Raw genomic sequence first — 19,329 nt, forward strand, 5'->3', positions numbered from 1 at the left:
GACACTAATTAAATCGGTACCTAGACCTCTCCATTTATACTGGAGTAACTCGTTCAGGATATCGTGTAACGGGCCTGGATCAGAGTGTTGACCCTCATACAGAGTAATGAGGTACTGGATCATATACATACCCACCAGTCGTTGCTCGGCTGGGGGCAGTTTCAGAAACATTTGTGCCACTATTTCGTCTGGAAAAGTGGTAGAATCAGTAATCCATCGGACTGCTGATCGGGCTAGTTCTTGTTCATGCATGGTACTTAACTCACTGTAACCGACTCGTGATTTCAAAATGTGATCGGTAGCTTGAAATACTTGTTCTAGAGAACCTTGTTCTGGTGCTAGATGAAAAATAGACTTGGGTTCTAGGCGTAAATGGCGATCTGGAAATCTAGATTTTCCTACATACGCTATTCTGGCGGAATTCTCGTCTTCCTCTTCAGGATCAGAGATACTTTCTTTCTCGCTTACTTGTGCTGCTTTACGTTGTTCGTGTATCTTTATTATTTCTTTACGAATTTTCTTGTACATACTCTCCATGGCACCGACGGTCTTGTGCTTACCCTCGGCTATATTATCACTCCACCTTGTCAGGATTCTCATTTCGGCGGAATCTTTAGACGGATAATCTTGTTCTCTTATTAGACAATTGATCAGGAACTTTAATATCATGAGCTGAATCTCGGCTTTCCTTTGAGACATAATCTCGCCAATACTTTCTGGATCATCCCCTGTACGGATGAAACGATATATTCTGTCTAGATCTTCTTTCATATTCGGCAAGGTGACTAGATACTCGGTCACTCTCCTTACACGTAAGGAATATAAAACCATATTATATTCGCCTGGAACTGGATCATAGACACATTCGGTAAGGGTTTGCCTGATTTCTGTAACAGACTGATGTTTGGGCGTGCGCTGTAACGCTTGAGCATGTAATTCGAGTAATGTTAAACGCTTGTGTGGCGGCGGGGTTTGAGGAAGACCTCCTCCTGTGGCCCCTAAACCGGAATCGTCGACTGATGCCTTTCGTGCTGGCAAGGTCGGTAATTGTAACGTGGGCTGGACTTGTATGGCGGACTGGACCGGGGGAGCTGTTAAGGGCACCCCGGTGTCTGAAGGAGCAGGAAGTGCCTGATTTACAGGAACTGGCGGAGCGCGAACAGGATTTGCATATTCTGGGACTGTGTCGTCCAAGTAGGACGAAATAAAAATATCAGCTGCGGTCTGTTTGTGACGTAACTTAGTCGGAACTAATGGTGGCGGGAAATTACTGGATGCCTCTGGGGTCGCTTTTGGCAAACCTTCGGCAAGAAGAGGATACATACCCTTAATAAGGGCATGCCTCTGTCTGTCTGACTGTTCGGCTTTGACTTGTTCACCTATCTCGATTAATTCTCTTTCTTGGGCTCGTTCCTGGGATTCTCTACTTAACTCCGACTTTCTGACTTCCTTTTCAGTTCTTTTATGAGCTTCTTTACGCCATAACTCGATGGCATCTTTCTGTGACTGTCTGGCTTTCTTTTTCCATAATGCTTCTTCTACTCTCATGATACATTCGGCATCCCATGTACCCGATACGGGCCATCTATACTTTTCTTCTAACTGTTTGGTATACTCTACCCATAAATCTAGATGCATTATGGCACTTATGCCATGTTTCTGATACATAAAATGACCTGGACTGTCCCTGGGCGGGACAGGAACTGCTTCTTCTAATAAACCCTTTCTAGTTTTTAACTGACGTAACTTGGAAAAGAGCGGCATGACTGAACTGTAATCTGGACACAATACAATACACAATGAAAACACAAAATCACGTCGCACTCATACCACAACAGTAAAATACATAAAGAACATTATAAATAACAGTTCGAACAGAATATTACCTGAAATACTGAGAACAGAAACAGAACAGAATTTCTCGAGAACGGAACAGACTAGAATTACTGGATGCACTGCTGTAACAGTACGGAACATACCGGTCCCATAAAGGGACGCATCAAGACCCGTATCCACCTAGGTGAACACTTCGTGTGTGAGTCTGGGCACCACCAACCCACGGACCAGGAGTCAATTTAGATTGGTCCTGTCTAGATACTACCCCAGCAATGGTACTCACCGGGCAGCACGGAACGGAAGGCCTCGGACGGGACTGGACGACGGACGACGAACGACTTCAGTTACAGGTGGGCCTCCGGATACCTCGGACCTTGGACTCTCGGCTTGGGCTCTGGTCGGGACTCGCCGCGTTCCTCCACCGTCTCGTTTGGATGCTGGACCGCCTCCTCCGTCTCCTCCGTGGGCCTGAGGGATACTTGGAGCAGAAATATCTGCCAGTGCACGGTATGGTTCCGTCACGACTGCAGAGGGTCAGGGGGTCGGCGTGGCTTCACCGACGCGTGGGGAAAGGGCAAGTCCCTGTTCGGGCGCCATTATGTGGTATATAAATAAATAATACCGGATCTATTTTTGAATGAATGAATGAATAACAGATAGCTCAATAAAATAAGAGTCAAGATTCGAGGTAGTAGGAGTTTCTGCAGGTTTATTACAGCATAAGGACAGGATCAGGACAACCTGCATAGAACAGAGGTGACAGGGCCCAGCAGGACAACTGGGGCCCAGCAGCTGCCGGGGCTTGATCTGGGATGAGCGCGCTAACTTTTAATAACAATACATGGACTTATATACATAGCGCGAACACATAGTATTACATTGCAGTAGGCGTAGCAGTGGGTGGAGCAGAAGGCGTGACGCGTAGCAGTCGCGAAAGATAACAGAAAAAAAGAGGTGTGACTGGGAGTATACTTAGGCATGTGATGAAAACGTAACAGAATATGTCATGAATGGGCGGAAACATTGGAGGGGGCTACCTAAGGAGCCGGGACCTCTAACCTGATGGTGCGCGCAAACTGGCAATGACGTATTACTAGGAGAAGCTGGGGGCTACGAACTCTGTGCTAGGAGCAGAGACTAGAGTCTGGAGGGTCGGAGCGACATGTACCTAAACCCTATCTGGTATCTGATGTTTAGGGAACATGTTGATATAAACTAGAAGTCATGAGGGGAAAAGCTAACTTGACTCTAAGACTGGACCATGCATTATTCTACATGTAGTGCGTGATGAAGAATACTAAATGACCATTAAATACAGTATTTCACTAACGTGGAGACGAGAAGGCTAGACAATGACGGAAACTATTGATGCAGTTCAGTAGCTTAGGAATGCAGAAGAGGAGGACTGAACTGATAGCTGGAACTATAACATACTTTTGGCAGACTCAGAGACAGAGCCGAGCTGCACCGGGCACTGCGAGGCAGGAAGTAAGTGAAGGGTCGAGGATACAGGTGGGGGCTGTATCGCTCCTCAGCGAGGCTTTCAGGAGACAGGAGCTGAATCTGATGTCCGGGCCCTGTTGAGGCCTGGAAACGGGGACTTTATAATGGAATAACGTGCACACTGAGAAACGTGGCAACGTAACTTTACATAGGCCTGATATTCGTAGTATTCACGAGGACTGGAAACTAACATACTAAAGGTGGACACAACTGGAATTGCGTCATTAATCGGACATGGGGAATAACATATGCATATTAGTCATGCACACATAACATATGATGGATGAGGCTTAGGGACACAGAACATGGCAAAATTTACTTTTCCACAAGGTGGTGGTCTAGGCGACTATTCTCAGTCGCCTGGATTACTGCAGCTCCCTCTATTTGAAGATAGGATAAAGGAATGCTAAGGAAATAGTAGGGCATTCAGAATGTGGCAACCAAGATGATTCTGGTCTTTCCTCGTTGGTAGTCCTCTTCATAACGAACCTGCACTGGCTTCCAGTTGAAAAGTGAGTGAAGTTTAAATCACTCTGCCTTCTATACAAAGCAGTTCATGGAATAACCCCAGTTTATCTGGCTATAAATTTAAGAGGTACACACCCTCTTGTCTCTGACACGCATCTGCTATTTCTACCACCGGTCACTTGAAGTCACTTGAAGCCATATAGGAGGCAGAACTGTGGAATGAGCTACTTGTTAAACTGCAAAAAATCCCATCTTCATTTCATTTCAGGAAAGTTCTAAAACGTAACTCTTCTGCATCTAGTAGTTTGGATTATGCCTTTTTTGATAAGAAGTATCTGTTGTGACAACCCATTTTAGTCTACCTGGGCTCTTCTTGTAGCTATGTCTTTGTGGTGAATTTTTGTTTTAGCCCCATGACACCCTTTGGGCTATTTGTTGCGATCTATAAAATAGATAATATACCTAAGATTTAGGATTGCTTTCCTACAAACCAGTAGTTTTGTAATAAACGGAGGGCCTCACCGGTAGAATCTGATGTTTGGCCAACTTGCAAGGTCCAGCATGAAACGGGTGTCTAAAAGCAGTTTTTAAGGTCAAAGCCTACCAAACTGCAAGGCTGTCCAGTTTGCTAATGATCTCTGGAGGACATTCGGAAAGCTTCCCTGGGAATGCATTCTGCCCATTGCTTGTCATTAGCTTTGTGTTTTGTAAGATGGCCACTGGAAGGTTAACCCTCAAGCTATGCTCCCGGCTTGGGATCACTTCTTTTTTTGTGTGTAAATGTCCTGGTGCTTAGCTGCCCATCGCCACTCCACCTCATCAGCAATGGTGGTACTTACTGAGGACTATCTAAACCTCTTGGTATATAAAACAAGGAAACAGACAAAGTACTGGCTAAACCTTTCTGGTAATCAAAACAGAAAATGGAGTTCATAGCTTCTCCTGTAGTAGCCTCCACTCCTACTTCCAAAAGAGCAGCCATCTTGGAGGAGGTTTCTCATCCTGCTCCGTCTTACTCTCCCTGACTTCATCACCCAGCATGGAATCATCCTAAGATAACACGATGAACGTCCCATGCTGGCAACAACGAATTTAGAATAAATACCCTCTTAACATTTCCAAAAATGTCATTAACCTCAATAAGAAAAAATGAGACCAACTCACCTGTCCCCTCACAAATCCCTGTTGACTCCTCTCCATGCGACACCCTCAACCCCCCTTCTCCCCAACATTCCACTTCACACCTCTCTCCCCAGTTGGACACCAACTCACTTCCGGGTACAACTGCTGTCCATCACTCCCCTCCCTTAATTGCTAACGCTGGCATTGCCTTACAACATCAACACTCCCTTCTTCCCATATAAGCAACTCTCTCATCAACCAGTACAGTATATACTCCACTCCCTGTCATCCTGCCACTATTAGGACTCCGTTTGTGGATCCCACCTACGAGTGCCCCCCCTACTGCTTTGACTCTGACAACTCTCCTGATTTATATGCCTCCACCAGTCAGGAGCCCACTAGGAGCCATTACTCTCAGCCTGCTCTTGATACCATAAAAGCAGAATTACTTCTGATTAGGGCCGACATCCGTAATCTTATGCATATCACCTCCAACTTGAGACACCTCAACCCCCACATGCCACACTGGTATTAGCCCGGCCACTACATGGAATCTTCAACCCAGCTGGAGCTGGAGCTGCTAACAAAACCATGACCACTACTCTCAACCCAATAGGTTAGTCAGACAACTACCAAATAATGACATTCTGCCCCCCGTAGCCACTTAACTGTGCCCCTGTGACCTGCAGGAGAAATCTGGACTAATATCACTCACCCTCCCTAGCTCTAGGTACATCAATACATCATCAGTACATCAATAACAAAAAACCCAAACAAGTTCCCATCTCCCACTCTTCTACTGCTACCTCCGCTCACTCTATGCCACTCTATGCCCTTCTACGCACTCTATGCCCCTGAACTCCTGTACACTATGCCCCTGCACACTATGCTCCTCAACTCTATGCCCCTAAAATATGCCAGTCCGCTCTGCGCCCCTCCATGACACCCACTCCACACTATGCCACTCCACACTATGCCACTCCACACTATGCCACTCCACACTGTGCCACTGTCTTTCCACTCTACAATACTCTGTACCTGTAGTCCACACAATGCCACTCTACCCCACTCTATCTCACTTTACTCCATTCTGTGTCACCCCACTCTCCGGCCCACCCCAAAACTCTGCCACTCCACTCTGTGCCACTCTTCGCCACTACTTCTTCTCCACTATACTCTGACACACTACTCCACTCTACTTAATTATTACACTCCACGACACCTTACTCCGCCACTCCACTTTGTGACAATCTACTCAACTCTTCTTTGCCACTTCATGCCATATTTCTCCCCTCTGCACCAGTCTACTCTGCAACACTCAATGTCTCGCCAGGACACTCTACTCCACTCTGTGCCCTTCACTCTGACACACTACTCCCTCCATGATGCTCTATGCCAATCAGCATCTCTACTCCTGTCTGCTTCACTGTATGCCACTGTTGCAAGGCGGGAGAAAATGCAGGGACTTTGGTTGGTGTTAAAGAAGGTTTTATTGGCAGTAAGCACACATTTTCGATATGGGAACAGTCTATAATAAGGTAGAGGCGGCTCTGTTGGTTTCTCTGGTGACGCTCTGTCCCTCTGCGAGGTCCGCCCTCTCCTTTTCCACTCCAGCGCGATGCAGTCAGATGTTAGGGATGTGCGTTGGTAGAGCGTGTAAGAAAATAAAAGGGACTCTGTATGACTGTTGTGCTCAAAATTCAGTGTGTTGTGGGGAAAGGGAAAGTGAGGAGTCACACGGTGCGCAGCACTTCTAGTAAAGTGAGGATGGTGCTCGGGCAGGAATACCGGGATAACTGGGACCCGAAAACTACTGAGGAGGTCTTCCCCTTTTACCCAGCCAGCCCGTAAAACGCTTGCATACCTGCGAGAGCTATGCTCCTCCTGGAACGTGGCTGGGCGACCCAAGAGGACGTTGGCCTCCTGGCTCCTGCGACTGTTCTGCCTCCACTCCTCTTTCGAATTCCGTCTGCTTCTGCCTCCTTTCCGCTCTCTCGACTGCTCTTACTCCTCCGGTGTTCACACACCCCGATCTCCGCCGACTTCCTGGATTTGAAGGCCAAGCCCCTTCCTCGTCATCGTTTGGGGCGTGGCCTAGTGAGAATTCACCCCAGTTAAAGAAGCAGTGCCCTTTTTCTTCGTCCTTAGTGAAGGGCGGAATGTTCGGTCAGTCCAGTCATCCTGTTGCCGGGAGAAGAAAGGTGAAACGGGGGTTGTTTCATAACCCCAATCATCACGTAAGTTTGTCTCGCTCTTGGTCTGACTCCCCTTGTCACAGCCACTCCACTCTACGATGCTCTACTCTGCGCCATTCCACTGTACGACACTGTACACCCCTCCACTAGATGCCCTTCCACTCTACTACTCTATTCTATCCCCTCCACTATATGCCCTTCCGCTCTACTACACTCTACTCTACACCCCTCCACTATATGCCTTTCCGCTCTACTACACTCTATTCTACACCCCTCCACTATATGCCCTTACGCTCCTCTATACTGTACTCTACACCCCTCCACTATATGCAGTTCCACTCTACTCTCCTCCACTATATGCACGTCCGCTCTTCTACACTCCATTATAATCTCCTCCAGGACACTCTACACCACTCCACTCTATGCAACTCTGCCCCACTCCACGCAACTCTGCCCCACTCCACTCTACGCAACTCTGCCCCACTCCACTCTACATCACTCCATGGCTGGTGTACAATATGGCTAAAACACACTGGCAAAGCCAGTTGCTTTTGCATAGGTGAGACCTATTGGCTTTGCCACTGCTTGTTTGTAAGACTTATCAGCACATTAGGAGAAAATGGATTGTTCCAATTTGCTGAAAGCTGGCCATGAAATAATTTTACTTGTCGTTTAAGATGCAGATCAAGTGGGCAACTATACGGTGATCATGTGGTAGAAATATTTTATTGATGCTTGATTTTGATAGAATTTAACTTGTACTTGCACTTCATTAAGTAGTATATATTTGAATGTTTATGCATTACTGTACGTGTGTGTGTGTGTGATGGCTTCCCCTCAAAGTAAAAATTAATTAATATTGTTTCAAAGGCATAGCACTAACAAAAATATATTCACCCTGTTGGACCTGGGGTTACCAATCCACATAGGGTAGCTTGGCACAAAGTAGGAAGGTCAAACCCGAAGGCAAAACAATGTTAAGCTTGTGTCGCACCCTCACAGTAACACAGCGTCCATCCACTCAAAAATGACACTACACCGTGTTTAGAAAAATATAGTCTGCGTTTATGAAAAATCTTTAGTGATTCTTTGGTTCTTCAGCAGAGTTTACATTCAGCGCGTTACATTTCTCTGTATCCAATTATTGACATTTGCACCATTTTTCATAGCATTAAACCTACTTATTTCCCCCTAGAAGAGTGGAACTCAGAGGTAACTCCTGCCCCTTCAGACATTAGACTATATTCTACAATCCTTGCTAAAGTACAGCAGTATCAATTCTTCTTACAGTAAGACAGGGCTACCTGTTACCTTTGAGATCTCAATGCTTTTACCAGCAGGAAGTTACAGGATTCAATCATAGCACATTGGTACCCTGGTTCAAGCAGTTGGTTCTTTAGGAAAAGTTAGACAGAATAATTTATCCTTTTCTTTAAGCTACTTAGTTTGCTCTAAGAACACAGTACAAAAGCAGGTTTTTAAGGCGACATTCTTTGACTCTACTTGAGCTGTATACAGAAGTACTTTCCCCGCCAACATTCCCTTCCTCTCTGAACGACCCTGTTACCTCTGCCTTTTATGAGCAGAAAATTAAGCCTCATTCGGAAGACTTTTCCCTTCAGTCTACTTCCACCAAACAGAGGGAATGCTGTATTCTTAGAGTTGCACCCTTAAGAAGTGCTATTCAGAGTGCAGTTACCAGATGGGAGATATCCCAAAGTCTGATGTTTATTTCTTGGCCCCCCTTCTGTTGTTCGTCAGTATCCTATCTCGGAAGGTTAGCCGGGTAAGCCAGACTCTCCCTCTCCCGTCGCAGATCCGCCGGCAGTAGCGAGACCCTCTCCGCCCCTGGGGCCCCGCTCCTCACTCTTGCGGCCTTACTGGGTTTCGAATGGGTTCATCCCGGTCTGTGCGCTCAGTCGCGGAAGCTCCACTTACTCGCACCTCCTCTGCTCGGGAGTAATCCCAGCCCCCAGCGCTGCCCGCTCCTGACAGCTGACGGGGCCGGAGCGCCGCCTCACCTCCCTCGGCGTTCCTCGCAGATCGGCGTCTGCCTCCACCTCACTCGTCAGAGAGGGAGGGCTTACGCGGGCCCGCCTTTCTCAGTCCACGTCTCTTCTTCCTGTTTCACGCCCGTCCGCGGTCACTCGCCTCCGCGATGCCGTCTTCCACCACCGCTGCCCGGCTGACACCAACCAGACCCCAACCGCCGGTTCTCTACAACGGGGGGGGGGGGTGGGGGGGGGGGGGGGCTCGTGACCAAGAAGCAGCGGACCAGTGGCAGGGGCTTCAACCGCCAACCGCATCCAGGTAGGATACTCTCTATGGTCGTGCGGCCACGGAGAACCTTTCTAAGGGGTGGAGGTGATGTACCAGGCCCACACTTTCGGGAAGAACAATTCCGGTGGAGTCATGAAATGGGGGGGAAGGAAAGAGCGCTGGACAAGCTCTTCGGTAATTAGATGTTCTCCCTGTTGATTTCACAGGACAGCTACGAATACTCCTCACAGGAATACGAACGGGATGGGAGAGCTCTAGGAGATAACGCAATGGCAGGGCTTAGTCGGTAGGAAGGGGGTAGTGTCAGCCAGGTAGAGCAGCCGGCCCTTTGGTCGATCTATCCCTTCTAAGTGCGCCTTCCTCCCCACACTATTGCTTCGCTCCTCACCAGGCTCCACACAAGCACTCTGGGCATTACAAAATGGCTGCCCTATCCCTGGCCTTATATAGGCTTGCCTGAGGTCACTAGAACCAGCTGGAAGGTTCTAGAGTCCTCCTATGATACTCTATGGGCCCCTTTTCCTGAAGTGTCAGTTGTGGCAGTCACTGGCCACCATTTTGTGGGTCTTGTAAATTCCAGTCAGGAAGGCACCTAGGCCCCAGGAAAAAAAACTATGAGGGCAAGGAGCTCCTAACCCCAAAGTCAACACCTGAAAAATCCAGTGGACATCAAAAATAAAAAGATTGAGGGGCAAAAAGGGGACAAAAATAAATAAATAATAAAAGGAGGGACCACCCAAAAGGTAGACAAGTCTAACACACCCTTTAATTGAACAATAGCCATGACCTACACAAAAGTAATATTGCTTATCTGCATGCTCGGTAGCATGCTGGGTAGCCCTCAGATTCTTACTGGCTCAAAGGACTATCACAAGTGGAAGACCAAGGCTTCAAAGAATTAATTTTTTTAACATTTCGAAGGTTGTGAACTACAGACGGACACACTGAAATAAGACTTTTTCTCATCGGCCTCATCTCCAAATCTAGCTTATAAGTAGTGCAGCTTTCCTCCACAACTTTATATTTCTCTATCTCAAAGTGCTCCTGTATCCCGAATGTGTGAAATGATTTATCAGTTTAATAAAGGTACCCATAATATAGGGAACTAATGTTACAGGTATATTTTCTTCTTTTAGGTTGTTGAGGTCTTCTTTATTTGTACTAATTTTGTAGATTGTATAAGTCGAAATGTGCAGTTTCTGAAATTAACAAATTGAACTTTGTTGTTTTAGTTCTTCTCCTGGTTTGCCGAACTGCAGTCACAAATGGACCAAGATGAAGGCTCAAAGTTCAGGTATGTGTGGAATGGAACCTGACACTTTAATATATAAAGTCTTTTTTCTGTATTATTTCATTTGTAAAGTACAACGTTCACCAGGAGGGATCTTTGTTCTGAAAATGCTAGGTGTATTACCCTTATTAGTTGTATAGCAGCTAGTGGCATTCAGGTTTTAACTTGTAAGCAAAACTTCTTGAGGTTCGACGGAAATCCTGTCTTCTGGAAAGGTATTTGTATTGTTGGTTGACTGCGATGTGAGCCCTGTCAAGCAGCAACCAGAGTCTCTATCAGGGTGAGGCACAAGCAAACCTTAAATTAACCTGTGCTCAACCCTCTGATAGCTTGAACAGAGCAGTCAGGCTTAACTTAAAGGCAATGTGGAAAGTATTTGTACAACACTTCAAACAGTAATGAAGTGAAACTCCACACAAAAAGAATCCCACACCAAGTTTGAAAAATAGAGTGATTTTTAATAAATAAAATAAACCAAAATGGCAGAAATCTAATCAGTTGTACGTGAGAAACACAACTTTAGAGATGTTAGTGAAAATAGTGCCAAAAAGCATCGATTCCGAGGATCTGCAAGGCTGTCTGGCATTGTCGTCAAGGCTGCTGTCGACTAGGGATGTGAGGGCCTATACCAAGGATGCATCACGCATCGGTGTTTCTCGTGTTGCGACTAGCTGCGATACGGGCCTTTGCGATGGTTCTGATCCACGCAGCAGCGGCTATATGTTGGTTCTGCTTGGGGTTGTACCTCACTTGTCGGTTCCGCTGGATCCACACAGGCTGACGGAGCACCTTAAGCCCGCTTCCAAGGGTCCAAAACTCGGGTGGCACCATTTGGCAGGGTCATCTCACAGAGGACAGGTGCAGATTTGTTTGAAACCTGTTCTGTCCCTGAGGCTTCAGATTGGGAGGTCAGCCAACTAGCCCTTGGAGTCACTGTAGAGTTCTGGGTGCAAGAGAGTCACAATGGACAAGCACCTGAACTTGAAAAATCACATCAGTAAGGTCTGTAAGGGAGCAAATCACTTGATGAGGACACTCTGGAAGATAAAACCTTTTCTTCCACAAAATAATTTCAAGCAGGTGGTCCAAGCGCTTGTCCTGCCGAGGCTTGACTTCGGCAGCGCGACCCTCTGCGGCCTACCCAAATACACTCTCGCTCCTCTAAGAGTATCGCTGAACTCCATGGCTAGACTGGTTACAGGCTCAAAGCGAAATGAGCACATATCCCCAGTCCTAAAATCTCTCAAATGGCTGCCCTATGAAGCATGTATTCAGTTAAAGATTGCTGTTCTGACGCACAAAGCTCTTCACTTCAATACTGCCAGGTACCTAGTGCAAAACTTGAGCTTTCTTGTGGGGCAAGAGCCGATAGGAGCCCCAATACTTTCCTCTTGAAACCACTCATCCTTAAGAAAAAGAGAACCTGTCACAGAGCCTTCTCCGCCGCCGCCCCAAAAATTTGGAACTCTCTTCCTCCAGAAGTACGCAGAATCTCTGCAGCGACTGAGTTCAAATAGGAAGCCAAAAGATTCTTAATGAATAAATTCTTACCCTGATTGGGCAGGGCTCACCTACTTGAAGGCAATATTCCTACTTCCATTGTACCATCATCCATTACTGCTCCTCTTTTCCATGCACAACGCTCCACTCTGGGCCCGCGCAAACTTCTTTATTATATGACCCTCCATGGTGCAACTGTCTCTGAATTTGTAACAATTCCTCCTTTTTTTTTTTTTACTACTACTTGTCGACTTTGCATTGATGTCTTCTTTCCATCCTAATGTAAAGCGCTCTGATATCCCACTGGATCTTGTTTGCTCTATATAAAACATTATAAAATAAATAAATGTACAGTCCTTCTCAAACAGGCAAGAGGAAAGCAGGCAGCAGATCAGCAAAACAGGGATGCAGTTCAGTAGAGTGGCAGTCCTTTAAGCAGCACAGCAGTCCTTCCTGGCAGAGAATCTACAGGTCTAGAAGTGTACTGAAGAGTTGGTGTCTGCAGTCCAGAATTTATATGCACTTGTGCCTTTGAAGTGGGGAGAAGCTTCTAGCGGATTGCTTTTGAAGTGCACAGGGGCCCTGCCCTGGCTCCAGACTAACTCCAGGTGATATGCAGCCCTTTGTGTGGAGGCAAGACAGCCTATTCAAGTGTGAGTGGGGCTGTGCCCAGCTTCTCCCTCCCACTTCCAGTGATAGCCCATCCAGGGACACACCAATTTCCCTATAGTGTGTGGCTGTCTAGGAGGAATACACAAAGCCCAATTGTCAACTGCACCCAGTCATTTGACCCAGAGACAGGCTGCAGGCACCAAATGGCTAAGGCAGGAAAGTGCCATTTTCAAAATTTGAAATTTAAAATCCAGCTTCAGCATAAGTTAGGGTTTTTCATTACAATTCCAAAGACACCAAACATGATCTGTCTACCTATTCCCATTTGGAAATTACAGCTTATTAAATGTAATTAGGACACCTCAATGTCCTCCTATGGGAGAGGTAGGCCCTGCAGTAGAAAAAAACTAATTTAAGAGTTGTTCACTACCAGGACTTAGATGTATTAAAAGGTAAGGTTTGGACCAGGCAAAAGATTTATTTTGTCAGGTAAAAATGACAATTTCAAACTGCACTCACAGGCTGCAATGGAAAGTCTGAGCTCGGTTTAAAGTGCTACTTAAGTGGATGGCATAATCACTGCTGCAGGCCAGCTAGTAGCATTTAATTTACAGTCCTTAGCCACATAATGTGGCACTTTGCTAGGGACTTACAAGTAAATTAAATGTGCTAATTGGGTATAAGCCAATTCTACATTTTTTTAAGGAGAGAGCACAAACTATTTAGGACTAGTTAGCAGTGGTAAAGTGCGCAGAATCCTAAAGCCAGCAAAAACGAAGTCCTCAAACAGGAGGTCTGAAGGCAAAAAGTTAAGGGGAAAACCACACCAAGGATGCCAGATCTAACAGGCAGTGTAATAGAAGAAAATCAGTCAAAAATAAGAAGGAACTCCAACTACACTTTCACTATTTAGGGTCCCATCAAAGGAAGACGTCCAACCAGTAGTGGCACATTTGTCTTTGCCATCGGATCCACAAATGCCCAGTGACTGCTACACCCTAACTTTCTGATGGCTGAGTAGCTATGCAATCATGGGTCACTTGACCAAAATACTTACATGACTTTCAGTACCCTAGACTCCCCACCCTTTAGTTCCTTGCTGCTGTTAAAATGATCTTTTTGCATCCTGATTCTTCTGGTACCCAGTCATACAACAACATGTTTCACAGTCTCCCAGCACAAAGAGAGAATGGCATTGTGATGGATGGAAAGTGAAAGGGGATGTCTTTAAAAAAAAAAAAACTCACCTCCAAAATGACAGAGGGATTCATCCTAATGACGTGGGAAATGTGCGTAACTTGCTTTCACATAATGATATGAAATTTCAGAAAATTAAGTGAAATTGCGCGTAATTACTCAAAAACAAATACATTGTTTAGCGCATATTTTAGTGTTGAATGCTTCTTTGAGCCAGTTTGGGAACTGATAATACATTTTGTGGTTTAAAAAAATTACAAAAATAAATAAGAGGGGTGAGCAACAGCCACTCCTTTCTGGGTGTTCGTGTTATTCCCGAGTATCAAGGCCAGCAAAAACAAAGTTGGCAAAACAGGCTGTCTGAAGGAAAAAAATGAGGGGGAAACCGCACTAAGGTTGCTAGGTCTAACAGTATGCATGTACACAGACAAAGAAGAGTCATGGAGAAAGCGTATAGAAAATGGCACAAGAAACAAAAAAACATAAGAATACTCTTAAACAATTTGTGAGCAGTATTCCCAGGGCGCCTTGAAAGTAATAACTATTCAAATTATCCCACCAGGGTGTGTGAATAAGTTAATATTAAAAGTGAGCTGCAAAATGTGTAATGGTACTCGATGCTTTCAAATACAAAAGAAAATGCATGTAACATTTCAACAGCTTGAAGAAAGCAAAATGAAAGATAATAGCACAATGTCCACAGAGTAGAGTATTTCAGTTAACGTTGTTTTTTATTAGTTAATAAAAAGCACAGCAAATAAAAACCAAGGTTGTGCAAATGATATTAATTAAAATCAATTTAAGCTCTGGCAGGATTCCTTGCATACAGAAAGTAAATTTGTAGTTTATCACGTAGGTGCCAATGAAATATCAGCAATCCTTCGTATCCGATTAATTAGCATGGTCAAAATATATGTCACTGTGTAGATACCTTTATGGCAAAATCTGTTGTTAAAAACGTTATCATAATTACTAATCATTAAAACACCAAAGAATCATAGTCCAGCACTAATACTATAAAGTTGTAGCTAGACTCCTCAATATAAAACCATTTTAATGAAGCTCTGTACCGCTAAGTGAGCCTTGATTTTTTTTATTGACTCCTCAGCGTATCTAAAAGTTTGACTAAAGCACGTCCGCCTCAAATCTGTCAGTACTTTGAGACTTATGCCTTTGTGGCCACGGACTCCCTTACAGTCCAAAATTCTAACTGAAGTTGGGTCTATTCTACGAATCTAGTATATTATCTACTTCACTGAAGAACTCTGCAAGTCAGTAGGTTTATGATGACAAAAATGTACTTTTAATATTTTAAACAATGTAGTCATTTGCTCATCCAGTAAATATATCATTTTTTAAGTACCACTGTCAGTACAACTGCCTTAGTCTCCATTGCAGACATATGGGTTTTATAATGTTCTTTTCTTTCAAACCAGAGTCCCAGAAAACAGTAACCAGGAATCATATTAATTGGCTTATTATCTAAAAGCCACTGTTCTTTTCTGAGCAAATAAGACAATACCAGTTTTTGGGAGATTGACTCTCAAGCTGTTGATTTTATCCCCTCAGAGCCATGAGACATCTCTGCAGTCTCTTTGTACGCTCAGTCAAAACGGTGTTGTCTTTATTGAAGTATTCCCAATAGGACCTCGCTATTTTAGTAGGAAAGCATTGTTCTGCTAATAGTGCTCCATCCATAAATAAAGTGAAATGCTGGGGTTGCAAGTAAGTTCTTTATTATTTCAGGTCTTACTGGATAGTTGGTCTAACCCTTGTCCAAGTATAAAAATACATAGTAGCGTATCTGACAAATGTGGGGTTGGGATCCCCAAACTGTTGCGTTTGTCCCGTAGTAGATCTTTATTAATTCCTTTCAATGTCTCTTTAAAATCAATAAAACAAGCATAAAAAATGCCCCTTTCTTATTTCAATTCCTTATTAATTAAAAGTGAAAGGGCTATAATGTTATGCAAATTGGAGCTGCCACATTTGAAACTAATTTGATAAACTGGAATCGGTTGCTTTTTTTCTACCCGAGACTCATGCCAGCATACCATTTTGTTTTCTGGTCTAACAGGGAGATTAGTCTAAAGCTTTCTAGGTCACTGCTGGGTGACTCTTTAGGTTTTGCCTATCAAACAGCACACACTGTCTGGTTGCCAAAGACTTGGGCATTTGGTATGATGAAAAGTTTACATTCAACAGCCAAATCACGGCCTTGGCAGGCAAAGGTTTTGGGATTCTAAAATCTCTTAAAAACATAATTTGCCTCTTGCCTGAATATGCCAGGAAAACAGTAGTCTAGATACTGGTTATCTCTGGGCTGAACTACTGCAAAGTATTATACCTAGGAGAATCTCAATTTCGCTTGATGAGACTTCAGCACGTGCAGAACTCTTCCGCACATCTGTTGTTGAATTTTCAGAGACGAACCCCCATGGTTTCTGCATGCTCTAAATTGCATTGGCTTCCTTTGAAGAAGTGTCTTTCTTTTAAAGCCCTGTTCTACTGCTACAAAGTTTTTATGAAAAAGGGTGCCCGTTACCTGCACCCCCAGGTTTTGGAATTCCCATCCCCTTCATTTAAGACAGGCAAAAACAAAAGCATTGTTTCGTCAAAACTTAATAACCTGGTTATTTAGGTTGGCTTACCGCAACTCTTTGTAGCATTGCTGTGCTTTTTTGACGTCTGGAGCTATACCCTCAATGGTGAGACACTTTGTCTGATGTAACTATGCGCCATCTAAATATTATTATTATTATTATTATGATGGCAAGAATTTACAGTGGTTCACCCATTACTTGCCTTTGATTGCCTTTTATTGTCACTCTTATTTGCTTGCTTCTTATTCAGTTGCATTCCTTGTTATTTTTTTTTTAATCTCTTCACTGGAGCATAGCCTCTTTACCATCCTTCTGATTGGCGGACTTGTGTTCTTTCACAACTCACTTTTAGGGAACTACTATTTTTTTAAAATTAAACATGTTGAAGAACATGTGTTTTCCATCTCTCTCCCTCATGTCTTCCAAATAACTGCACCACATCATGCATGCTGCGTGTTGCTCTCTCCCTCTTATGCTGCTTACTCTCACGTGTGTCTGCCTCTGTCCCTCCTGTTCCTTTTTCACTCTCCCTCGCCTGTTTCCACCCCTCAGTGTGCTGCTTTTTCCCTCCTCCTCGCACCCAGCGTAATTTTCCTTTCATTCCACCCCTACTGTTTCCCTTCATCTGCTGCTCCTTGACCCTTTCGCTTTACAAAAAACCATTTTGTGCTGTTCTCGTTTCTGTTTTTTTAATTTACTGATCCAGCTCATCTTGAATGCGAGAGGTCATCACCTGATGAAGTTTATTACACAGTTAATTAAAACCAATGCGATACAATAACACAATAAGAGAAGTTAAAATGCAGCATTAAAAAAACCATACGTTTAAGACCAATGCTATACAATGACGAGATAAAAATAAACGATTCAACATAAAAGAGAAATTTTGTTATCAGGCCGTACTATATTTCCCATCCTCTTTGTAGGCCTGCTAGTCCATTCATGTTTTGCATAAAATTTTGCGTCATAGATGATTTCCACAATATGAGTTAAAACAGATGTCCTAATTCATTGATTTTTCATGGGTCAATTTTTGGTAGTGTTGTTTCCACGGCTTTTAAAAATTTCACAAAGCTACAGCTCAGCTGAGGGTCCTGTGCTGAGAAGCAGGTTAGCACTGCGCTCCTTCGTGTACGTGCCCCGTATAGAATAAAATGGCGTTTCAGCAGGAGCTTCCTTTCTTCTTGCATTTCCTTACACAAGCATAGCAGGTGCAGCATGTCTTCTGCCCCGGTGCCGCATAGCCGACATAGTGTTCCTGCTTTCGATCTCAGCCAGTGAGGAAGGTGCTGAATGCATGGTAGCAGGCCCAGTCTGTATCTTAAGAAGGTCAATTAGTTTATTTTTTGCGTAACCCTGACCGAAATAAGGCTGGGAGGCTTGTGTCGGATATGTATTGAATACCATCCAAGCGTGAGATCTTTTTGATAGGACGGCTTTATCCTGGACCCACGACTGTAGCTTAATCGATTTCTTTACCAGCTTGTTAAGTGTTTTATGATCTGCAGCGGACGCCCAGAGCTCTGCCAGCCCGGTATTCTCTAAGCTTTTTGCCAAGTATTTTGCTGCTGGTGAGTTTTGGGACTGCTCTAGCTCTTTCCATAAATATTCATTCAGGGTTCCTTCGGTCGTTTTTCTCACTTTGTCCCAAGTGCAGATATATGCCCCCTGTCGTGCCAAAAGCTGTAGCCGAATTCCAAATTCCAGTCTGATCTGTGCTGGGGAGGATCGCTTTGGGAGGCTGAAAATAATTCTATATGCCGACACGATTGTGCTGTCAAGTGTTATGGCATCTCTGCATCGGTGAGCCTCGCTCCCATAAGTTAGTGTTGGTAACAGTTTGGCGCGTATGACATGTAATAAAGGTGTTAGAGAAGGGCCGGAGAGGTTATTGTTTAGTGTTTTTAGAGCGATTGCCAGAGCAAGGCCTTTGCCTCTTATGCTAGCCCTTTGTGCGCTGAATTGGCCACCACTGTCTATCTTCACACCTAGGTATTTGTACGACAAGGTGTCTTTGATGCGGGTGTTGTTCCAGAACCACGAGAAAGCTTTCTTTTTTTTTTTCTTACTGATTGTCATTGTTTGCATTTTCTCGAGGTTCACTGTTAAGTCATTTGACTCGGAATATCTCTGGGTCGTATTTAAGAGATTTTGGAGCCCTACTCTTGTATGGCTTATTAGCACCAAGTCGTCTGCATATAAGAGGCATTGTAGATTGAGGCCTCCTAATTTTGGCGAGTGTGAATTGCAGTTGTTTAGTAGGGGCGCCAGGTCCCCCAGGTACAGATTGAACAGTTGGGGGCCAGTACGCAGCCTTGCTTAAGGCCGTTGTTGGTTTGTATCTGCCTTGACAGCATTGAGCCGTCCCCCACCTTGATCTGAATCCAGGTGTCAGTGTGTAGGTTGATTAACAGCTCCAACAAAACTTTTGGGATGCCCCAGCCATTTAGTTTTGTCCATAGTAGATTGCGGTTGATGTTGTCGAATGCCGCTATGTAATCAATGTAGCAGAGGTGTAGGGGCAGTTTTTTCGTCTCTGCCTTGTCTATAAGCATACCCATTGTCAATATGTTTTTGTTGTTCCCACTGCTTTAACAAAGCCTGTTTGATTAACAGGTATAAGAGATTTTCTCGAGGCCCATGCCTGTAGTTCTTCCAGTATGAGCCCTGCAAAATACTTCGCGTCATTATCGATTAAGGCAACTAGCCAGTAGTTTTGAGG

The 19,329-nt window shown here is 44.5% G+C and overlaps 1 protein-coding gene across 1 annotated transcript in view; it reads left to right on the plus strand.

Annotated features, from left to right (window-relative positions):
- The window catches only part of COG3 (component of oligomeric golgi complex 3), a 450,848-nt gene that overhangs the window by 69,412 nt on the left and 362,107 nt on the right, over nt 1-19,329 (plus strand). The window contains exon 3 of the mRNA XM_078657314.1: nt 10,637-10,698. Coding sequence (XP_078513440.1) covers nt 10,637-10,698 — 62 coding nt within the window. The remainder of the gene's footprint in view (nt 1-10,636; nt 10,699-19,329) is intronic.

This window comes from Lissotriton helveticus, chromosome 8 (genome assembly GCF_964261635.1).
Source record: "Lissotriton helveticus chromosome 8, aLisHel1.1, whole genome shotgun sequence".
Lineage (NCBI taxonomy): Eukaryota > Metazoa > Chordata > Amphibia > Caudata > Salamandridae > Lissotriton > Lissotriton helveticus.